Source organism: Suncus etruscus, chromosome X, assembly GCF_024139225.1.
Source record: "Suncus etruscus isolate mSunEtr1 chromosome X, mSunEtr1.pri.cur, whole genome shotgun sequence".
Lineage (NCBI taxonomy): Eukaryota > Metazoa > Chordata > Mammalia > Eulipotyphla > Soricidae > Suncus > Suncus etruscus.
In genome coordinates this window covers 95,874,777-95,900,636 of record NC_064868.1, presented here as the reverse complement: position 1 = coordinate 95,900,636, position 25,860 = coordinate 95,874,777, and the positions used below count along the sequence as shown (strand labels likewise).

Here is a 25,860-nt window from a genome sequence, read left to right as displayed (position 1 = left end):
AAGAATCATTCCATTTTTAAAAAATATGAGTAGATCTTGAAGAACTATTCTCATTGAGATAGACAGAAAAGTAGAAAATTAATTATACAATATTACTTATATACAAAATTTAAATGGCAGAGTTTGGAATTGGGAGCTAGCTCATTAGATAGAGAACTTATTTAGCATGTTCAAGGCCCTGAGTTCAATCCCCAACACCATGTGGGCTCTCAAGCACCACTACATTCCCTCAGAGTAACTTTGAGAGATGATTGGTTCTAGTGGTACTCGGACTCAGCACCAAATCACTGGGCTAAGTATCAAAGGTAGTGGCCCCTTCCCCACTAGCACCATTGGATGTGATCCTATAAAATCAATTAAAACTAAATAATAGGCACATAGTTCATAGAAACAATAGACTTTTGTTATCATGGGCTGGAGAGAGTTAAGGATTTAGGGGAGTTGCAGTTCAAAGGTGTATATTTGCAATTGGAAGATGGATATGTTGTGGAGAACTAGCATACAACAGTGATTATTTTTAACAATACTTTACTATATACTTCAAAATTGCTGAGAGACTAGACACTAAGTATTCTCACCACAAAAGAAATATAATATGTGACTTGAGAGAGGTGCTAGTACTAAGGTCTTATAATGCATATGTGTATCAAATTAAGATACTGTAGATTTAAACTTTCAAGATATTGCATACAAATCATAGATAAATTGTTCAAAGAAAACTTGGGGTTACAGTCAAGGAGAAGTTGGGGGAGATGGTCAGTGAATGGAAAATGAATAAAAGGAGCAACCAAGGGTATGGGATTCTTGCTAAATTGCCCTAAATGGATAATGTAAAGGCATGCCAAGGATTTAAACATCAAGGATAGAAAATTAGGTATTTGACCAACTATTCAATGGCGATCAGATAGCAAATATAGGAAATTAACAACTAACCTACCTCCAGAAAATAACGAGACTAGATTTTAATAGATATTACTCCAAAGATCTACAAATAATCCATAAAGATATGAAAAGATACTCAACAAATTTAGTCATCAGTGCATGTATGCCAAACCACAAGAATCACTTCACACATACAAACTAAGATAGTTCATTGTTGCCCCATTTGTTGGGTCCCGTTTACATCTTTGTTGATTGTTTGAGTATCCGCAAAGAGCTCCCAGAATGAGAAATTGATTCCCATTCTCTTGTCCCCTTTTGGGGGGAGATCTTGGTAATATTTATCCATGCAAATAATCCACACAGCCAGGAGGGTTAAGGGTTAAAAGGTTGGGCGAAGAGAGTCCTTTGTCAGCCTCCTACTAGCTCAAAACACAGCTTGAGCCAGCCAGCCAACTCTGGCAAAAGACTTCGAAAACCTCGCTCCCAAACTATTTATTCGGCTCTCAACAGTGCCCCCACCTGGAAGGTCAAGGTGGGACAACAGGCAAAGAACAAACTTACAGAAATATTTTCATATACAACAGTTAATAACATTTTGGGGACCAGAGTGGTAGCACAGTGGTAGGGCATTAGCCTTGCACGTGGCTTACCCAGGACAGACCTGGATTCAATTCCCAGCATCCCATATGGTCCCCTGAGCCTGCCAGGGGTGATTTCTGAGCGCAGAGCCAGGAATAACCCCTGAGCACCGTCAGGTATATCCAAAAACCAAAATAAAATAAAATAAAATAAAACAACATTTTGACAAAGATGAGCAGAAATTAGAATAACTACAGATATTTCTGGGAAAGGAAATGGTACAGACACTTTAGGAAATTTTGGCTCTTATGAAAAATGTTATACATGAAGTTAACAGATTACCTAGCAATTCTATTTCTGGGTACATACTCCAAAGAACTAAAATATGCTTATACAAAAAGTTTGTACCAACATTATTCATAGTACCTAGAAAGCATGAATCAATTAAATGCTAACTAAGTACTGAATTTTAAAATAAAACATCAATATAAGAGGACATCATAGATACATTACAAGAAATGGATGACTTATAGACCATGGATAAATTTTACATTAAAATCAAGCTAAGTGTAAGAAGCAAAAATACAGAGGAAACATATATGATTCCATATATATAAAATATACAGAAAATGAAAATCTATAGACAAAAATAGATTATTATTGCTTTTATGTGGTGGTTCCTATAAATGGATATAGGATTTCTCTTTAGTCTGATAAAAATGTTCTAAAGTTACCTGTGGTAATAGTCTTAAAATTTGTATACATGGGGCAGGAGTGATAGCACAGCAGTAGGGCATTTGCCTTGCATGCAAACAACCTGGGTTCAATTCCCGACATCCCATATTGTCCCTCGACCATACCAGGAGCAATGTCTAGACACAGAGCCAGGAGTAACCCTTGAGTGCTTGTAGGTGTGGCCCACCCCCCCTAATTTTGCATACACATTAGATTCTATCTATACTTTAAGCAGGTAAATTATCTGATATAATAATTTATGTCACTAAAGTTGCTAAAAATCTAAGGGAGATCATTAGAAATGTCTCTGTTATAATTTAAGTATTTAATTCTAAAACTAAGTGCTTTAAAATAAGCTAGACAAAAGGATCACTTTTCTGAGAATTTTATGCATCTGCAATACATAAAATGATAGTAGCTTATTCCATTTTCAGGTAAAATAAATATATTTGGTGATATATTTATCACTAAAATAAAGTGAAAAAGTGAAAAAAACTGATACCACAATCATTTTTTTAATTTGAAAAGGGGGGACAGAGCAATATAGTACAGTAGGTATGGTGTTTTCCTGCATATGTCCAACCTGGGTTTGGTCACTGGTACCCCATGTGGTTCCCCAAACCCATCAGGAGTGATCTCTGAGCACAGAGCCAGGAATAAGTTTTGAGCACCAGCAGGTGTGGTCCAAAAGCAAAAATAAAAAAGAGGGAAAAGAAATATTACTAGTTGATATTCAATAGGCTTTCTTTGTATCCTAGACATAGCATTAAAAATTAAATCAATATAAGGAAATTAGTTGAAATAGACAAGAGACATCCCTATCAAGAACTAAAAAAATGCTTTTTCATTTTTATATTATTTATTTTTATTTATTTATTTATTTATTTATTTTTGGTTTGGGGGCCACACCTGGTGACACTCAGGGGTTCCTCTTGGCTATGCGCTCAGAAATCACTCCTGGCTTGGGGGACCATATGGGACGTCAGGGGATTGAACAATGATCTATCCTAGGTCAGCCGCATGCAAGTCAAATGCCCTTACCGCTATGCCACCACTCCAGCCCCTGCTTTTTTTTCAATTATTAATCCCATTTCTGACAAGAAAAGAAGAAAACATACTAGGCACAAAAACGTAACATCACTACCACTATAACACAAACCCCTAAATATCTCTGTTTCCTAAGAATGGTTGCTGCTACTTCAAGTGAAATCTCTAGGCACAGAGTTTCTTTTTTTCTTTTCTTTTTTTTTTTTTTTTGTTTTTTTTTTGGGGGGGGTCACACCCAGCAGTGTCAGGAGTAACTCCTGGCTCTATGCTCAGAAATCGCTCCTGGCAGGCTCAGGGGGGACCATATGGGATGCCGAGATTTGAACCACTGTCCTTCTGCATGCAAGGCAAATGCCTTACCTCCATGCTATCTCTCCGGCCCAAAGGCATAGATTTTCAGGCAGTACAACCAACATTTTCATAGCAAAACATATTCTCATGAAGAGAACACATCATTGACTTACACTCTGGAACAAGCCCTTTACCTATTTGTAAAACTGCACTTTAAGTAACAATGTTCTAAGAAACCACTGTACAAAGTAAGAACCAATTGATGACCTATTATATGTGATGCCATGAAATATTAATGCATGAGCATAAAGTAGTCTAGCAATAATCAATAATAATTTACATATTACTATGTGCCACACAGTTTGCACTGTGTACAAAGTGCTTTGTAGCACCGTTTTCTTCATCTTTTTTGTTTTTGGGCCACACCTGGCAGCACTCAGGCTCTTAGCTCAGGAATCACTCCTGGTAGGCTTGGGGGACCATATGGGATGCCGAAAATGGAAACTGGGTCCATCCGGGTCAGCCGCGTGCAAGGCAAATGCCCTATCATCTGCTATCTCTCCAGCCTCTGTATCACCTTCTTTATCCTGGTAACCACTGGTTCTATTCATTCTCTTTTGCAGATTAGGAACTAGAGCTCAGAAAGGATAGAGGATGAATCAGAGCTAACACTAAATAGAAGAAAGTAAATTGAGAATGCAAACTCAGAAATATGACTCCAAATCTCCATCACAATATTAAACTAACTCCACATAACTTAATATAAACTATAATTATAAATACAAACACATATACACAACATTTAAAGGAAAGAACATTAATTTTTAGGACAGAGAGACCATAAGTAAATTTTAAAATACCATCATTCTGTTTACTTCAATGTGGATCAAATTAGGGAGTATGTTAAGAAAAATAGGTCATAGGGAAACTTGTTCTCTATTTGCAGATGACATGATGATATACACTGAAGGCCCTCAAGAGTCCACCAAAAAAAGCTCCAAGAAACAATAAACCAATACAGCAAAATGGCTGCCTACAAAGTCAATACACAAATATCAATTGTATCCCTTAAACAAAAAATGAATCAGAGGAGAAAAAGCTCAGAGTCGATCCCATTTAAAATAGTGTGCAAAAATATTAAGTACCTAGAAATCTAATTAACAAAATATGTGTGAGACCTATACTACAAAAACTTCAAAAATGCACTTAAGAAATTGAAGACCTTAGGAATGGAAAAACATTCCAAGCTCATGAATAGGAAGAATCAATATGGTAAAAATGACTCTTACATATCTTACTATCTACTACTTGTTCTTTAGACTCCTTGATAGTGTTAGCGGGAGATATCTGAGACTGACCCCTCGCCTTCTCCTGTCCCACAAAACCCAACAACTCCTAATCATGCATGAGTGCATCTCTATCCATGTTGGCCAGGCTGGTGTCCAGATTGGCAAAAACTGCTGGGAGTTCTACTGCTTAGAACATGGCATACAACCTGGTGGCCAATATGCTCAGTGACAAGACCATCTGGGGAGGAGATGACTCCTTCAACACCTTCGATGAAATGGGCGCTAGCAAATATGTGCCCACGACTGTGTTTTTAGACTTGGAACATCAGCACTCAGAGGTTACTCCAGGCTCTGCACTCAAAAATCGCTCTTGGCAGGCTCAGAGGACCATATGGGATGCCAGAAATCGAACCTGGGTAGGTCCTGAGTTGGCAATGTGCAAGGCAAATGCCCTGCTACTGTGCTATCGCTCCAGCCCTAAAAGTGTGGTTTTAAAAGTGCTCTTAAAAATGCAATCCACGACTTTTTTTTTGCAGAAGTCAGGTCTCCTGTTTGTGACATCAGGCTGGAAAATCTACGAAATTACGCCTGCCCAGTGGGGCCTGACCGTGAGAAATTGTGAGTGCTGCCTGTGTGTGTCTGTCTCCTGTCCTGTCGCCTGAACCTCTTGGGAGTGGGCCGAAAAGAGGCTCCAGAAAACTCACTCTGCCAGAGGCTCATTCAAGGGTGGGAACACCAAGGAACTGCTTCATAACGTGAAAACCGGCTATAAGCAGTACTTTGCAGTAGTCAGATCCCCTGTTTGTGACATCAGGCTGGGAAAATCTACGAAACTAAGCCTGCCCAGTGGGGCCCGACTGTGAAAAATTGTGAGTGTTGCCTGTGTGTGTCTGTCTCCTCTCCTGTCACCTGAAACTCTTGGGAGTGCGCCGAAAAGAGGCTCCAGCAGAGCACACCGCTCCGCTTCTTATGCCCTATGCTTTTTCTAAGGAAAGAACACCATTGAAACAGGAAGAAAAAATCACACTAAGAACTGTTGTGGATTACTGAAGCCCAGCACTTCTCCCCAGAATGTCTTCTCTGCTGTATGCTCGGGCCTAAGATTTGATCCCGTGAGAGGCTTCATCCATGGAGGACACCCCATCCTTGGAGGCAAGTCAAACCACCCATAAAGGGCAGAGCCAGAGGAGCGTGGCCACATATATCATTTAGCCAATAAATACCACCACAACAAGTAGAAAAACCCACAATACAAGTGTGACAATGGGGAAACAACGCAGGCCAGCATCAGATGAAGCTTCATCAGAGATGAAGATGACAATTCTGATGACCAGAAAACAACAAACCAACTAATCAATCTCTCAGATAAGGAGTTTAGACAAGCAATATGAAAGATGCTCAAAGAACTCAAAGAAACCATGGATCCAGTTGAACAGAACACTAACAAGAAAATATAAAGACAGAAATCACAAAACTCCAAACTGAAATAGCAGGTCAAAAACAGGCCTAAAAAAATCAGTAAATTGAATGACAAAATGGATAAGCTCTACACCAGGGTAACAGAAGCTGAGAATAGAATTGGTGCTGTGGAAGATGAGATAAATAACAACTCCATACAGCAGGAGAGATTGGAAAAAAACTTAAAGCAAATGAAAAAGACAGTGGAACTATTAGTCAAAGAATGGGAACAGATGAAATAGAAGTCTATGATAAGCTCAACAGAAACAACTTAAGAATCATTGGAGTCGCAGAAACCCAGGAAGAAAATTTCCAGGAAAAATCAACGGTCAAGAACATCAATAAAGAGAAATTTCCAGAGCTAAAGAATATATGCGATCAAATCCTGCATGCCAAAAGAGTACCAACCAAAAGAGACCTCAGAAAAATATCCCAAGACACATTCTAGTCACAATGACAAATCCCACAGATAGAGACAGAATTCTAAAAGCAGCAAGATCAAAAAGGGAAATTACATTCAAGGGAGCATCCTTGAAATTTACAGCAGACCTGTCACCAGAAACACTCAATGCCAGAAAGCAATGGTGGGACATAGTGACAAAACTCAATAAAATGAATGCTTCACCTAGAACACTGTACCCAGCAAAACTCACTTTCCGGTTTGATGGAAGAATACATAGTTTCACAGACAAAAAACAGCTCATAAACTTTACAAACTCAAAACCAGTCTTAAGAGAAAACCTGAAAGACCTAATTTAAGACAAGACTGACTAAAAGACACACCAAATTTCGATATAAAGATGGCATTAAATACCAGGACAATTCTTTCTCTCAATGTCAATGGACTAAATGTACCAATTAAGAAACACAGAGTGGCTAAATGGATCAAAAAACTCAATTCGGGGCTGGAGAGATAGCATGGAGGTAAGGCGTTTGCCTTTCATGCAAGAGGTCATCGGTTCGAATCCCAGCGTCCCATATGGTCCCCCGTGCCTGCCAGGAGCAATTTCTGAGCATGGAGCCAGGAATAACCCCTGAGCACTGCCGGGTGTGACCCAAAAACCACAAAAAAAAAACAAAAAAACAAAACTCAATTCAACCTCCTGCTGCCTACAAGAAACACACCTGAATAGTCAGAACAAACATAGACTCAAAATAAAAGGCTTGAGGAAAATTATCCAAGCAAACAACACCCAAAAAAAGCTGGAGAGGCCATACTAATATCAGATAATGCAAACTTTATACTCAGGAAGGTTGTAAGGGACAAAGATGGACATTTTATATTAATCAAGGGGTATGTAGAGCAGGAAGAAATAACTCTCCTAAACATATATGCACCAAATGAGGGTCCAGCAAAATATTTAATACAGTTGTTGATAAATCTGAAAAATAATATCAATAACAACACAATAATTGTGGGGGACCTCAACACGGCTTTGTCAATACTGGATAGGTCAACCAGACTGAAAGTCAACAAGAATATACTAGACCTGAAAAGAGAAATGGAAGAAAGAGGCCTAGTGGATATATATAGGACACTCAATCCCCAGAAACCTGGATACACATTCTTCTCCAATATACATGGGACATACTCGAGGACAGACTACATACTGGCACATAAAACATACCTCCATAATATCAAGAGGATAGAAATCTTGCAGACTACCTTCGCTGACCACAAGGCTCTGAAATTATATGTGAATTCTAAAGGGACACAGAACAAAAACTTTAACACCTGAAAGTTAAACAGCCTCATACTTAATAACCAGTGGGTCTGAGATGAAATCAAAGAGGAAATCAAAACTTTCCTGGAAACAAATGATAATAAAGACACAAACAGTCAGAACTTATGGGACACAGCAAAAGCAGTACTGAGAAGAAAATTTATAGCTTTGCAAGCACACATCAGGAAGGAAGAAGGGGCTTACCTGAGTAGCTTAATGATGCAGATCATAGAACTAGAAAGTGCTCAACAAAAGGATCCAAAAATAGGAAGACAGAAGGAAATAACAAAGCTGAGAGCAGAAATCAACGAAGTGGAAACCCAAAAAACAATCTGAAAGATCAACGAAAGCAGAAGTTGGTTCTTTGAAAAAATAAACAAGATTGTTAGACCACTGGCAAAACTAACCAAGAAAGAGAGAGAGAAACTTGATAACTCGTATTAGGATTAAAAAGGAGAGATCACTACTGATATGGCAGAGATTCAAAGGGTAATCAGAAATTACTTTGAGAAACTATATGCCCCTAACAATGAAAACCTGGAAAAAATGGATAAATTCTTGGACTCCTATAATCTTCCACGGTTGAAGGAAGAGGATGTAGCATATCTAAACACCCCCATCACTATTGATGAAATTAAAATGGTAATCAAATGTCTGACCAAAAACAAAAGCCCAGGCCCAGATGGATTCACTAATGAATTATTTCAAACTTTCCAAGAGGAACTACTACCAATCCTGGCAAGACTCTTTCATGAAGTCGAAAAAACTGAAACACTTCCAAATAGCTTTTATGAAGCCAACATCACCTTGATACGTAAACCAGACAGAGATGCTACGAAAAAAGAAAATTACAGACCAATATCACTGATGAATGCAGATGCAAAGATCCACAACAAAATTCTGGCATATAGAATTCAATGCCTCATTGAAAAGATCATCCACTTGGTTTAACATCCGTAAATCTATCAACATTAATACACAACATCAACAATAAGAAAAATAAAAATAAAAATCACATGATCATATCAATAGATGCAGAGAAAGCATTTGATAAGGTCCTACACCAATTCTTGATCAAAACTCTCAGCAAGATGGGAATGAAAGGAACCTTTCTCAATATAGGTAAGGCCATCTACCATAAGTCAGTGGCAAATATTATCCTCAATGGAGAAAAACTAAAAGGCTTCCCTCTAAATTCTGGCACAAGACAAGGCTGTCCTCTCTCATCCCTCCTATTCAACATAGCACTTAGCACTTAATTACTATAGCAATTAGGCAAGAAAAAGATATCAAGGGAATCGAGATAGGAAAGGAAGAAGTCAAGCTCTCACTGTTTGCAGATGACATGATACTACACTTAGAAAACCCTAAAGACTCTACCAAAACACTTCTAGAAATAATAAACTCATATAGCAATGTGGCAGGTTACAAAATTAACACACAAAAATCAATGGCCTTTCTATACACCAATAATAATAGGGAAGAAATGGACATTAAGAAAACAACCCCATTCACAATAGCGCCACACAAATTCAAATATCTTGGAATCAACTTGACTAAAAATGTGAAGGACCAATACAAAGAAAACTATAAAACCCTGCTACAAGAAATAAGAGAAGACACGCGGAAATGGAAGCGTATACCCTGCTCATGGATTGGTAGGATTAACATCATGAAAATGGCAATACTCCCCAAAGCAATGTACAGATTTAATGCGGTCCCTCTAAAGATACCCGTGACATTCTTCAAAGAAGTGGATCAGGCACTTTTGAAATTCATTTGGAACAATAAACACCCTAGAATAGCTAAAGCAATCATTGGGAAAAAGAATATGGGAGGAATTACTTTCCCCAATTTTAAACTTTACTACAAAGCAATAGTTATCAAAACAGCATGGTATTGGAATAAAGACAGGCCCTCAGATCAGTGGAATAGGCTTGAATACTCAGAGAATGTTCCCCAGACATACAATCACCTAATTTTTGATAAAGGAGCAAAAAATCCTAAATGGAGCAAAGAAAGCCTCTTCAACAAGTGGTGTTGGCACAACTGGATAGCCACTTGCAATAAATGAACTTAGACCCCCAGTTAACATCATGTACGAATGTAAAATCCAAATGGGTTAAAGACCTCGATATCAGACCCAAAACCATAAGATATATAGAACAACATGTAGGCAAAATACTCCAGGACATTGAGACTACAGGATTCTTCAAGGAGGAAACTGCACTCTCCAAGCAAGTGAAAGCAGAGATTAACAGATGGGAATATATAAAGCTGAGAAGCTTCTGCACTTCAAAGAAAATAGCGCCCAGGATACAAGAGCCCCCCACTGAGTGGGAGAAACTATTCACCCAATACCCATCAGATAAGGGGCTAGTCTCCAAAATATACAAGGCATTGACAGAACTTTCCAAGAAAAAAACATCTAATCCCATCAAAAAATGGGGGAGAAGAAATGGACAGACACTTTGACAAAGAAGAAATACAAATGGCCAAAAGACACATGAAAAAATGCTCCACATCACTAATCATCAGGGAGATGCAAATCAAAACAACAATGAGATACCACCTCACACCACAGAGAATGGCACACATCACAAAGAATGAAAATAAACAGTGTTGGCGGGGATGTGGAAAGAAAGGAACTCTTATCCACTGCTGGTGGGAATGCCATCTAGTTCAACTTTTATAGAAAGCGATATGGAGATTCCTCCAAAAACTGGAAATCGAGCTCCCATATGATCCAGCTATACCACTCCTAGGAATATACCCTAGGAACACAAAATTACAATACAAAAATCCCTTCCTTACACTTATTAATCACAGCACTATTTACCATAGCAAGACTCTGGAAACAACCAAGATGCCCTTCAATAGACAAATGGCTAAAGAAATTGTGGTACATATACACAATGGAATATTATGCAGCCGTCAGAAGAGATGAAGTCATGAAATTTTCCTATACATGGATGTACATGGAATCTATTATGCTGAGTGAAATAAGTCAGAGAGAGAGAAAGACACAGAATGGTCTCACTCATCTATGGGTTTTAAGAAAAATGAAAGACATTCTTGCAATAATAATTTTCAGACACAAAAGAGAAAAGAGCTGGAAGTTCCAGCTCACCTCATGAAGCTCACCACAAAGAGTGATGAGTTTAGTTAGAGAAATAACTACATTTTGAACTGTCCTAATAATGAGAATGTATGAGGGAAATGGAAAGCCTGTCTAGAGTACAGGCGGGGGTTGGGTGGAGAGCAGGGAGATTTGGGACATTGGTGATGGGAATGTTGCACTGGTGATGAGTGGTGTTCTTTATATGACTGAAACCCAAACACAATCATATATGTAATCAAGGTGTTTAAATAAAATATAATATAATAAAAATGCAATCCCCATCCAAATTTAGATACCATTCTTTAAGAATTTAGAACAATAAACTATAAAGTTTGTTTGAAGTCATAAAGGTTCCTGGAGAATCAAAACCATACTGAAAAAAAAACTAGGAGGCATCTCATTACCTAACATGAAGCTGTACTACAAAGTTGTAGTGATCAAAAGAGCATAGTACTGGAATAAAGAGAGTTTCTGACCAATGAATCCAGTCAAATCTCCATATTTATGGTTAGATAATTTTGAGTCTGCTTCTTTATTTTTAGTAAGTTTTTTGTGGGTTGGGCTACACCCAGCGGCACTCTGTGGTTACTCCTGGCTCTTCACTCAGAAATTACTCCTGGCAGGCTCAGGGAATAATGGGATGCTGAGGATTGAACCTGGATCGTCCTCATACAAGGGCGAACACCCTCCTTTCTGTACTACTGCTCCAGCCACTTAAATAATTTTAATTGAATTACCATGAGATACACAAATTTGTTCATGATTGAGTTTCAACTTTACAATGTGCAATACTCATCCCTTTACCATGCACATTTCACATCACCAATGTCCCCAGTTTCCCTTTGGCCCTCCCTCCGTCAAGCTAATATTTTTTGAAGTAAAAATAGGCTTTATTGGGGAAAGGGAGGGAGAAAATAAGTAAAAAAGAGAGTAACAGGTTAAAGGGAGAGTGTGGGCTTCTACAAAGGTGGAGAGAGCCTTGGTACACAATCCACCATAAAAGTAGCGAAGTATACAGCTCAATAGTAGAGATATGGATGACATGCATTTGGGCACCAGGTGCATGGGCCCAAGGAACACATGTGTGCAGGCTTCTCTAAAGGTGGAGAAAACCAGAGGAGAAACTCCGTGTAAAAGTACAAAATCATGGGAGCTGGAGTGATAGCACAAAGGTAGGGTATTTGCCTTGCACGAGGCCTATTCAGGACAGACCTTGATTTGATCTCTGGCGTCCTATATGGTCCCTCAAGCCATGAGCATTTTCTGAGCGCATAGCCAGAAGTAGTCCCTGAGTGTCACAGCGTGTGGCCAAAAAAAAGTACAAAAGCATGAAAGTGGGGTTGGAGAGAGCACAGTGGTAAGATATTTGCCTCGCATGTAGAAGGATGGTGGTTTGAATCCCGGCATCCCATATGATCCCCCGAGCCTGCTGGGGGAGATTGCTGAGCAGAGAGCCAGAAGTAACCCCTGAGCGCTGCTGGGTGTGACCAAAAAAAAAAAAAAAACAAAAAAAGCATGAAAGTACACATCTCAGAAGGGGAGATGCTAGCAACATGTGCTCGGGCACCACGTGTGTGTGTCAGCAGAACACACGTGTGTATCAATGACACATGGGTCCAGAAAACATATGTGCAACAGTCAGCTATTGTTTGACAAAGAAATTAGAGTATGAAATGGAACAGACAGTATTTTTAAGAAATTATGTTGGGACAATTTAATAGCCATGTTTAAGAAACTAAAGATGGATCCATATTTCACACCTTTTCACACACAAAATTCAAGTGAAAGTATATCAAAGACCTTGAGATCAGGCTTGAGACTACACAGCACACTGAAGAAAACATAGACAGAACAGTCCAAGACTTAGAACTCCAATGAATCTTCAACAATAAGATGCCATTGGCAAAGGCTACAGAATCAAAACTAAACAACTGTTTAATCAAATTAAAAACTTTTTAATCAAATTAAAAAGTATGGCAAAAATCATGAGCTAAGACTAAAAGATAGTGGGCCCGGAGAGATAGCACAGCGGTGTTTGCCTTGCAAACCTGGACCAAAGATGGTTGGTTCGAATCCCGGTGTCCCATATGGTCCCCCGTGCCTGCCAGGAGCTATTTCTGAGCAGACAGCCAGGAGTGATCCCTGAGCAACGCCAGGTGTGGCCCAAAAACAAAACAAAACAAAAAAAAAAAGACTAAAAGATAGCTAACTGAATGGGAGTAAATATTTCCATTCAACACATCAGATTAAAGATTGATATCCAGGATTTATACAGTACTCACAAAGATTAGTAACAACCACAAAAATATCTAAAAACCCATCAGAAAAAAATTAAAAAAAAACATCAGAAATGGGGAGAGAAAAAAAGACACTTTACCAGGGAGACCCAACAGATGGTCGACACATGAAAAAAATATTCATCACCACCTATTATCAAGGAAAGTCAAGTCAACATAACAATGAGAGACAATGGCACATATCAAAAATACTAAAACAATCTGTTTTGGTGGGGATTTGGTGAGAAAATTCTCATCCACAACTGGTGGGAATGTTGTATGGTCCAATCCCTGTGAAAGACTTATAAGGTTCTTAGTAAACTCAGAACTGAGCTTCCAGGTGACCCAGTAATCCCACTTTTGGATATCTATTCCCAGGACAGAAATCATTCACTCAAAAGGACATATGCACACCATTATTCATTACAGCACTCAGTACAATAGCTATGACTTCAATCAACCTAGATGTCCAATGACAGATGAATGGATCATAAGTATGTGGTATACGTACACAATGAAATACTACACAGCCGAGGCCATTGCAATAGCACAGAGGTAGGGTGTTTATAGCCTTGCATGCGGCTGATGCAGGATGGACCTTGGTTTGGTCCCCGGTGTCCCATATGGCCCCCTGAGCCAGAAGCAATTTCTGAGTGCATAGCCAGGAGTAACTCCTGAGTGCTACAATAGTGGCCCAGAAAGGCAAAAAGAAAGGAAAGAAAGAAGAAAAAGGAAGGAAGGAAGGAAGGAAGGAAGGAAGGAAGGAAGGAAGGAAGGAAGGAAGGAAGGAAGGAAGGAAGGAAGGAAGGAAGGAAGGAAGGAAGGAAGGAAGGAAGGAAGGAAGGAAGGAAGGAAGGAAGGAGGGAAGGAACGAAGGAAGGAAGGAACGAAGGAAGGAAGGAAGGAAGGAAGGAAGGAAGGAAGGAAGGAAGGAAGGAAGGAAGGAAGGAAGGAAGGAAGGAGGGAGGGAGGGAGGGAGGGAGGGAGGGAGGGAAGGAACGAAGGAAGGAAGGAAGGAAGGAAGGAAGGAAGGAAGGAAGGAAGGAAGGAGGGAGGGAGGGAGGGAGGGAGGGAAGGAGGGAGGGAGGAAAGAAGGAAGGAAGGAAGGAAGGAAGGAAGGAAGGAAGGAAGGAAGGAAGGAAGGAAGGAAGGAAGGAAGGAAGGAAGGAAGGAAGGAAGGAAGAAGGCAGGAGTGGTGGCACAAGCAGTAGGGTGTTTGCCTTGCACGAGCTAATCTAATAATCTAAGACAGACCACAGTTTGATCATCCAGCATCCCATATGGTTCCCCAAGCCAGGAACAATTTCTGAGCACATAGTCAGGGGTCATCCCTGAGCATCACTGGGTGCGGCCCAAAAATAAAAAAAAAAAAGGAAATGCTATACAGCTATAGGGAAGAATGAAATCATGTGGTTTATGGCAATATGTTAAATGAAGTAACAGAAGTAACAAGAAGAAGAATGAACAATGGATAATATCATTTATATGTGATATTTAGAAGAAGAACTGAATGAGGAAATGCAATGGTTTAAAGGAAGAGCGTTTACATCACCCTTTGACTCAGAGTATAGGGATGAGAAGAGAAGAAGTACAGAGGAGACAGTGGAGAGGAGGGGTAGAAGAGACAGATGAATAATAATGAGGAGCAGGGGTCAAGGAGATTCAGATACATTGGTGGTTTTATGGAAAGACAGAGCAAAAAATCCAAGACACAGAGTCAATATCACTGAAATCATGAGACTCAAACTTGAACAAACTTAAAGGTGTTTGTCAAGATAGCAGGCTGGCAGTGGTATGGGAGGGAACCTGGGAACACCGGAGTAGGGAAGTTGACACTGCGGTGGAATAGGTTCCAGAACACTGTATGCCTAAAACTCAACAACAAATGACTGCAAATCATGGTGCTTTAATAAAAAAAGTCATTGGAATTCCTGAAGAACATAAAGGTGAGTCTTATGAAGAGTCATAGTTTAAAAATATCATAGATAATAATCCTTGAGTTGAGAAATAAAGGCAGCCATATATATACCAGAGGCCTGGAATAGCCATCAAAATAAACTCAAATAGGAAAACTCCAAGAGCCCCTATACTCAAGATGACAAAAAAAATTGAGACAGAATAGGGAATGCACAAAATAAAAAAAGAACTTACATTCAAAGGAAATACCATAAGATTCATATCAAATATATCAATTCTATAAACTGAAAAGAGAATGGAAGGAGTATAGTACCAAAACACAATAAAATGAATACTTCACCAAGAATACTCTAGCTAGCTATATTGTCATTCAGACTGAATGAAGGACACAGTTTCAGAAACAGGCAACATTTTAGGCAACTCATAGCCTTGAAACCAAATTGCAAAAAGCTTAAAGAGCTTCTTTAAAAGTCAAGGCATCTTGGCATTTGGAATTAAGTATGACATTCACTTGTGGATTTAGGATTGTTTTCTACTAGATTAAGAAAGGCTTTATTTTTTACTTCTAGCTTACTAAGAGATTGCATGCATGCTCATAAGAAAGCAACACTTACTCTATAGCAAATGTTCAGTATCAGTTATGTTTTTAATATCCACTGAGTTTTATTACAATATCTTACTTATTGATGCAGGCATGCAAGCAGTGTTTATAACACCCAATGGGAAATTAGAGGCTAAACTCAACTGCTTTAGTGGACACTGTTAAATGGCTTCGCAATGAGGTTCAGGACCTCAGACATTGATGTCTACCAGATGCCATTATGAGTATAAGTACTTCTGTGCTATACCTTATCTCTATAATACTTCCCTACCTTGGGAAAAGGTGCAAAATCATCTTTTGGGTGTGTGGAGACATAATGATATATCTATTAACATTAAACAACTCTAGCAGGATATCTCAACCTTTAGTAAAGCCAAACTAGATATTTCTGATGTTGATTCTCTGGCCACAGGCATTTAGCCCAATTTACAGAATATTAATATGGTCAATTGGCCTCATTGGGTCATCCCTGTCTGTACTGGTTAAGTGCTCATTGTATTGGCTACTATTTTTCTTCCATGTTTCATTCTATTTCTTCTTGTTTTTTCAAAGGTCCATTCTGAATTACATGCTATCCATTTAAAAAATAAAAAGGGGGGAATGAAGTAGCCCCGCCTACAAGCATTGTGGCTGAATATCAGCAGGACTGCTGTGGTGTAGCCTCCACACAGAAAAATGGGGTGCGGTCCTGGCAGACACTGCTGAGAAAAGGCTAGTTGTGCCCTAGGTTAGCACTTGGCAGGACAGCAACAATAAGCTTCTTTAACATTAATGTATAATGAGAACTAACAATGCCGAATAGATAAAAGTAACTATGTGCCTTTGCCCCTTCCATAAAAACAAGAATTGCTGGAATACACCCTACTTACAATAAGTTGCTGGAAGAATCTACAATAATATTTTCCCAACTGGTAAATCAACAATAATGTTTTTGGCCAGTTACTTAGTAATATGTAGGTGATGAGAATGTTTGGTCTTTTAATTACATCTGCCCCTTTTTATACTCGTTCCTTGGTTTAGCATTAATAGACAATGGGTTTGTATTTTGTTGATTAATAGTCAACTAGTAAAAATGATATCCAAGAGGAAAGAATAAGTATTTTTCTGATTTCTGTTTAGGGTAAATAAAACTGCTGAAAAAGAATTTATAAAATACATATAATATTTGGCTGTCTAATGATTATGATGACACATAATGTTTAACTCTATGGCTAAAAAACATGTCAGGGCCCGGAGAGATAGCACAGCGGCGTTTGCCTTGCAAGCAGCCGATCCAGGAACAAAGGTGGTTGGTTTGAATCCCGGTGTCCCATATGGTCCCCCGTGCCTGCCAGGAGCTATTTCTGAGCAGACAGCCAGGAGCAACCCCTGAGCACCGCCGGGTGTGACCCAAAAACCAAAAAAAAAAAAAAAACATGTCATGCTTGACCTACCCAAGTTCTACTATTGACAATTTTTGCTTAAATATGAGGCAGAATTCCAAATAAAGTGAGCTCAATTATGACAGCACTTGAGTGTGTTTGGTCTCTTGAGTACCCACTTTTGCCAACTCCTCACTCCCATCCTCCTACCAAGTAACCCTCAAGGCCCTCTCAGCGCTGTCCAACTTGACTGGCTTGTGGCACTAACATAAAATCAATATTTCTTTTCTTAGAATAAAACACTTTTATATTTTTGTGGGCCTATTCAGATTTTTTTCCTTATCTTTTTAATTATTTTCACTCATACTAAATTTTTATTTGTAGGACTTATGTCTTCCATGTAAATTTTAAAATCTATTAGCACAAAATTACAATATTAATTTTAATATATATCTATAGAAAGATATAGTTTTGAAAAAACTTATTAATTTTTCATTGATTTAAAATTTTATGGCATTCCAAGAGATTAGCTCTAATCATCTATATATGTGTGTCACTATCTTCACAATTAATAAAAGAGATATGTGAGATAAAAAATAAACATAGCAAGGGAAAAACAAATAGTCAAAATCATCAGAACAAAAATTTTGTCTAGTGAACTACTACATAGGGGTGGGTTAGGTGGGAGGAGTATTTTAGACACTGGTAGAGAGAAGCAAGTTCTTTGGTGTGGCCATGCTGTTGGAATGATATATATATATATATATATATATATATTAACACCATTAGATATGATTAACAGTACTGTAAATCCTGGTACTTACTAAAATGGTTTAAAAATAAATAAACCACCTTTAAATCATTTTAAGCTATTCCCTTTGTAACTTTCAGTAAGAAACGTGTAAGTAATTCAAACAGTAACTCCAATGATTTTACTCACATGTGGAGTATAAAGAATCAAAGCAAGGGAATGAAGTTCCAAAAAAAAAAAAAGAAAACAGAAACAAACACTTGGATCTTGAACACAGGATTGAGGCTATAAGCTGAAAGAGTGAAGGGATGCAACAGACTGTGGTAAAAGAGCACAGACACTGTGGTGATAAGTATGGTCTAATAACAGATTTGATTAATTTGGAAATCTTACTCCTGAAGCATGTTTTTAAGACATATTTGTGAAAAAAAATTGTTTCTAAGACAGAATCCTGATGATGCTCAAGGGTTACTCCTGGATCTGCATCTAGAAATTACTCCTGGTTGTGGGATGTCAGGGAAACTGGATCAGCCACATGCAAAGTATGTGACCTACCTGTAGTTAGATTATCACTCTGGTCCCCAAGACATACAGACTTATAAACAAATTACCTTAATATATTTTGTTTTGATTTAGGGGCCACACCTGGAAATTCTCAGGAATCTTTTCTGGTGGTGCACGCAGTAAAGGTAACAAAACTACTGTTGGTGAACCATGTGCAAGGCAAATTCCTTAACCCCTATACTATCTCTCCATCATTTTAATACATTTTTCAAATGTGTTAATCAAAAATTATAATTAAATGATCATTTATAAAAACTGACATTTAAAACTTCAAGTATGCTGGTTTGTGGGCTGATATCACCACGGCTTTTTGGAAAAAGTGCAGGCATCCTCTCTCCTTATCTTCCTTCTCCTAGGAGCCCTGGCAGCTGGGTATATGTGCCTAAAATTCATACTATCAGTAGTCAGAATGCTGTGAATCTCTGGACTACTTAATTTATTTAATGTTGTCATTCCTTATAAAAACACACCGACTTAAAAGAATGGACAGCTAACAAGAGCTTACTAAACCTTCTGCCATTGTATTAATGACTTCATTGCTGATACAATTTTTACAAATGTCCTTGACTGTACTTTTTCTTTTCGTACATTTCTTCTCTTGATTTTTATTTTTTTGTCTTTTGTTTTCAGTAATTTTGCTTTCACTTATCTGGAAATAAATATATTATGCTCAACTATTTCAACTATGTGATGTATTTTCTTTAAATAAATTTAAAAAAATGTAAAATAAAAAAACCTGACACAGGGCCTGGAGAGATAGCACAACAGCGTTTGCCTTGAAAGCAGCTGATCCAGGACCAAAGGTGGTTGGTTCGAATCCCGGTGTCCCATATGGTCCCCCGTGCCTGCCAAGAGCTATTTCTGAGCAGGCAGCCAGGAGTAACCCCTGAGCACCGCCAGATGTGGCCCAAAAACCAAAAAAAAAACCTGACACTTAAAATCTCCTATAAACTATTATACAATCATTTATTTTTGCTAAAGTGATTGTGAAATAATCCCTTTAGAACATACATTAAAATTAATCTCAAACTTGAGTATGTCTTAGAACCTTTAAAAAGCCTGTAAAACATCAATTAATGGACCTAACTCCTACAGTTTCTCGTTTAATAAGTCTAGGGTAGGGCCTGAAAACAACAGGTGCTGCTGGCAAGGGAGTATACTGTAAGAACAAATGCTTTTTAAAAACTAGCATCACCCTAAATCTAAGCAACATAGCATTTTCAATTAAAAATAAATTTGGTATACTTTTAGGATTATTTTGATCTGCTAAAGAGGCCTTTAATAAAATTTAAGTCAATGAAACTGACATAGCAGTTCATTCATTTGGAAAATAAGTCAGTGTTTGGTCTAATTCTTTCTCTTAATTAAGACTATAACTTTTTTTCTTTTTGTTTTTGAGCCACATTCGGTGATGCTCAGGGGTTACTCCTGGCTATATGCTCTGAAATCACTCCTGGCTTGAGGGGGACCATATGGGACACTGGGGATCAAACTGTGGTTCATCCTGGGTCAGCCCCATGCAAGGCAAACTCCCTACTGCTGCACTATCATTCCAGCCCCAAGACTATAACTTTTTAAGATCAAGTACTTTAAGTATTTATCAATATCAGCTATGTGAGCTGGCCAAAACTGACAAAATTATATCCAAGAGACCCTGTGTACAAACAAGCTACAAACAGTAGCCTCCTTGGTAGTGTACAATAGCTGTTGTCTGCATAGGCTACTCTAAGGGACTTAGAGACAGTCCTTTGCTTACTGCAAAGGATATTCATAACTTCTCTCAGGCTGGACCAAATATCAGGCTCCAGATAGGAATGAATGGTGTCTTTGACTGAAGGATATCCTTGAGCATGACAGCCAAAGTGCACACTGGCAAAGTCATCACATATATACCCAACAAACAGAGGAAGACAGAGCATGTGATTAAGGTTCTGAAATGGACAAGTGAAAGTTCTCCAGGAGATGGGGTTTTAGAACATTTAATGCAAAATATGAACACATAGTAGCTGAAAGACATAGCCATCTACCATCCTAGATGGCTGTGGGGTCAAATATGTTCCTAATCATATACATCTTGACAAATAGTAAATATGGCACTCAGTAGAGTCTTAGAGCTTAGTCATGCCCTCCAATAAATTCTATTCCCTATCCTCCAAAAAAATCGATCTAACTTGCTGAATTTACAGACATTAAGACTTCCTAAACAAATTAACACATGTACTATAAAAATAGTCATCTCTATTAAGACACATATCATACAGGATAAAATATCATAGATTACATCATCTACATATCAGTTGACAAGTTGCTTTCAATAATAAAACTAGTGTTATTTCAACCCTGTATTTTTACCCCAATCAAGTAATCTATTACGATTTTTATCCACGTGAATAATAACTCCTCCATGAAGCTTACCTATATTTCTAACCATGATTCCTTTCAGTTCATCCACTTGCGCTTGAGTTTCCACCACTTTGTCTAGACCCTTATTCTCAGAGTGATGTTTCTATAAGAAATTAAATTTATGGTGAGCAGAAATTATTTATAATAGAAAACAAAACAGAATAATGGCACTGAAGAATGCTGTAAAATGATTTCTACTGATACAAAATATATGTCACTTCATTCAAAACTTGTTACTAGACCTGAGAAATATACAGCATTAAAATAGTGACATAGGGATATCATACAATATTATTAAAAGTATATTTTAAATGAAATAAAACTAGAGATATTATAACATCAAATATATAACTCAAACTCCAGAAAAAAATAAGGGGTTATATTTCTCATGAAGAAAGTTAAAATAAGTTTTATTTATATTTGGTGTAGGGAGAAGAGGAAATGAAAGAGGCAACTAAGTTGTTCCCCACTTCTTAGGTATGATGAGTTTAGGAGCTGACCAGCTTTGGACCATCTGTTTTTATAGGCAGGTATCTTATTTTCAGTGGCCATTTATAGTACCTAAAATCTAAGACACGAATTAAAGTATTTATTTTGAAATTATTATCAATAGTTAATAAATAAGGAGTATATAATACATAATATTCCTATCACTTCAGAGGTATAAATGTTTTGAATAAGGAATATTATTTAATCAACTAATACTCTGATGAAAATGCTATTAATATCACTTGTTCACAAGAAAACTGTCACAGATCTGGAACTAGTAATGACTTGGTTAGGTTAAAAGTTTTGCTGCCAGCTCACCCTACTAACTTTTTTTATTATGCACTTGTATAATTTTTGGTGATGTTATATAGGTTCACATCTATGAACTTTTACTAGAGGGAAGGAAGAAACAAATCAACTTATTGAATAATAAAGATATATAACTAATTAGAAGAACTTCATTTCAGAGAAATGCAGAAATGCAATGCTAAAAATATTAAAAAGTAGATACCTAGGGTATATGAAAAGGAAGTTATTCAATTAAAAAAATTTTTTTCCGCAACATAAAAATAGAACTTAGATCTTTACACTCAAATAATTTAATGATAAAAGGTAAGTACGTATTTTTAAAGGTTTCAACATTAGTCATCAGGGAAATGCAAATAAAAACAATGATTTATCATTATGCACATTCTCATATTAATAAAATTAAAAACACAGATAATAATAACTGGTTCATAAGGGTAGAGAAAACTGGAATTCCAGGTGGAAAAACAAATGACCCTTTGAGAAAAAAGCTGATGATTTACTATAATTTTTTTTGGTTTTTTTGGCCACACCCAGTGATACTCAGGGGTTACTCCTGGCTTGGGGGACCATATGGGATCCTGGGGGATCGAATGGCGATCAATCCTAGGTTAACACAGGCAAGGCAGATGCCTTACCACTTGTGCCACTGCTCCGGCCCTCTATAATATTTTTTAAACATTTATTTGTTTGTTTGTTTGTTTAGGTTTTTGGACCACACTTGGTGGTGCTCAGGGATTACTCCTGGCTCTGAACTCAGAAATCGCTCCTGGCAGACACAGGGTTACCATGTGAGATGCCAGGAATACCTGGTCTGTCCTGGGTTGGCCACATGCAAGGCAAATGCCTTACGACTGTGCCATCACTCTGGCCTCTTACTATATATAATATTTAAGTACTACTGTATAATTCAACAATTACATCAATCTGGTTTTTTTGATTTTTGGGCCACACCCGGCTATGCTCAGGGGTTACTCTTGGCTACCTGCTCAGAAATAGCTCCTGGCAGGCACGGGGGACCATATGGGATGCCGGGATTCGAACCAAGCACCTTAGGTCCTGCAAACACTGCTGTGCTATCTCTCCGGCCCCTACATCAATCTGTTTTTTACCAACAAAATACAAAAACACTTGCTTACATTTGTAACATTTTTATTCTAAATAGCTGAAAACTCATAGCATTCAACTATCTAGTAAAAGGTGAATGGATATACTGGGTATGTCAAACAATATTACTCCATAAAAAAGGAGCTAATAATTTATAAAATATGCAGGAATATAAAATATTTAGACTAAATAAACCAAAAATAGACACAAAAGAATATATGGTGCATGAATCTACTTCTAGAAATTTCCAGGAAAGCCAAAATTACTTTGCAGCGTTAAAACTTAAGAGTGGTAGTTGCATGAAAAAGAGTGTGGGAAGAAGAGAAAAGCAACAGGATATGAGGGAACCTGGAGGATGATGGAAAATGTTCAACTTTATAAAAGAATGCTACTTTTTAGCTATATAAATATATAAAAATTTTGTTAAGTTGGCCTTTGGGTTTGCATACAGATGAAAAGACTTTCAAATGATTAAATTTGAGGTGCTCAAATATAAATTTGTCTCATCAGAGACGGTTAATATGTAGATTAAGAGGATACCTCTCCCTCTGACTCATTTCACTCAGCGTGGAGGGAGATAAACATAGAATAGTCTCACTCATTTGTAGGATATAAGAAAAATAAAAGACAGTATGGTAATAATATCCAGAGACAATAGAGATGAGTGCCAGAAGGGCCAGCTCATGACATGAAGCTTGTGACAAAGAGCAGTAATTGCAGTTAGAGCACTAACAGCAATGACAACTACCATGACAATGATAGTGAAAGAGAGACAGAATGCTTATCTAAGAGACAGGCAGGGGACTGCAGTAGGGGAGCAATATGGGGGACACTGGTGGTGAGAAGATTGCACCACTGAAGGGTAGTGTACATTCTATGATAGAAACCCAAGTATGAACATTTCTGTAACCACAATATTTAAATAAATTATAAAAAATATTTAAAAAATTATGGAGATCCATGCCAGGCCAACCAGTGGGATGGGGGTAGGTCATCACAGAAAGAAAACAAGGTTGAAGGAGACCACAGTTGGAAAAGAGTTCAGAAACACTACTTTAAAATAATAAGAAAAGTAGGAATTAAAATATTATATCCTGAGAAAGACCTTACCAGCTGTGCAGCCAAGACACTTGAGAACTCACTATTCATAGCATATGGAAGTGCTGTCTGTGCTCTTGAACCATAGGTAGTCTGGAATCTTTTCTTGATCTCATTCAGAAAAGTAAAGGCTCGGGATCGTTCAAAATCCTGAAAAGACACCATCACAATGTTCATGTTAGAAAATAAACAATGACATTGATTAACATAACAACAACAATAAGAAACAGTTCACATTTACTACGTAAAGAGTCTATGAGTCGCATCTCAGCAAAATCATTTTCAGGAAAGGAAACAAAGACTGAAATTATAACTAATTTTCCCAAGAGAGCCAACAACTAGTAAGTGAAAGAAATTAGCCTGTAGTTGAAATATTTTATTACTGGAAACTGAAGATAAAGGTATCTAAGTAAAACTTACAGACAGGAATTGGTTATATTTCATCCCACAGGATCTAGTAGAAGATCCAGCACAAGATGATATTTAATAAATTCACATTAATATCACAGAATTTCACAAACACAAACACAAAGGTAGTAGTGCTAATACAACCTACATATTTTTCAATAGTTTATGTATTTGAAAAGATAAATCATGCATAATTCCAGGAAATTTAAAAAACTACTGAAATATATACATATATATACATAGATATAATTATAGTTCAGCTAATAAAGGACTCAATCTGATCACCCCAAATTTAATGATACTTTTTTTGTTTTGAGGTCACAACCAATGATGCTCAGACAGGGGTGACTCCTGGCTTTGCACTCAGGAATTAATCCTGGCAGTACTTGGGGGACCATTTGGAAAGTTGGTCATATGTAAGGCAAACACCTTACCCACTATACTATCTATGTACTATCTATAGCCTTAGTGTCATTTTGTATCTAGTTCCAGACCTTTGACATTAATCATTTCAGATAGAACTAGATTTTTTAAAATACTAATTTTAAAAAAATACTGTGAAACCAAGGATACATAGGAATGATCAATGCCCATGATATCCATCTCCATTTCTCCCAGATCATTAGTCTAGGGGTCTCAAACTCAATTTACCTGGGGGCCATAGGAGGCAAAGTCAGGGTGGTCCTTGAGTGCAAAGTCAGTAGTAAGTCTTGAACATTTGAGGGTGTGACCCAAACAACTAAAACAAAACAAAACAAAAAACAAAAAAAGATTCCTCTAGGGCAGGGCCACAAAATGTTGTACGGAGGGTCGTTTGTGGGCCGCGAGTTTGAGACCCCTGGAAGTCAAGGTTTTATAAACTGAGGTCAATGGTCTGAACTCAAATGGGCCCTGTAATTAGGTTTCCTTAAAACCTATAATAATCACACTGATCAAAATAAAACTTTCAAGAACAGAAACAAAAAGAATAAAATAATAGTAGGGAGCTTGATGGAAGTACCTGAGGATAATAATTATCATTGTTGGTCAGGGTATTGCTTATAAGAATGTTCATTTTATGAAAATTCATTGAGCTAATAATTAGTTGTGATCTTTTCTGTAAGCATGTATAATATGCTTTAACAAAAATCTACTTGAAATTAATAGTAACAGTTTCATTTTATAATAAACCCTGCAACACTAGTTTTACTGATCTTTAATTTTAACTTCAATTGTGAATGTAGGTAACAAATCAGGATAGTATTAAACAATACTGGGGCCGGGCGGTGGCGCTAAAGGTAAGGTGCCTGCCTTGCCTGCGCTAACCTTGGACGGACCGCGGTTCGATCCCCCGGTGTCCCATATGGTCCCCCAAGCCAGGAGCAACTTCTGAGCACATAGCCAGGAGTAACCCCTGAGCGTTACTGGTTGTGGCCCAAAAACCAAAAAAAAAAAAAAACAAAAAAAAACAATA

General features: G+C 37.7%; 1 protein-coding gene and 1 pseudogene across 3 annotated transcripts in view; one reads left to right on the top strand and one right to left on the bottom strand.

Annotated features, from left to right (window-relative positions):
- VAMP7 (vesicle associated membrane protein 7) overlaps window positions 1-25,860 on the bottom strand; it is a 1,102,798-nt gene that overhangs the window by 1,061,714 nt on the left and 15,224 nt on the right. For all 3 annotated transcript variants that reach the window (XM_049766700.1, XM_049766698.1, XM_049766699.1), the window contains exons 4-5: window positions 24,012-24,149; window positions 21,012-21,102 (exon numbers count right to left, since the gene is read on the bottom strand). In XM_049766700.1, coding sequence (XP_049622657.1) covers window positions 21,012-21,102; window positions 24,012-24,149 — 229 coding nt within the window. The remainder of the gene's footprint in view (window positions 1-21,011; window positions 21,103-24,011; window positions 24,150-25,860) is intronic.
- Window positions 20,216-20,342, top strand: LOC125999658 (uncharacterized; annotated as a pseudogene).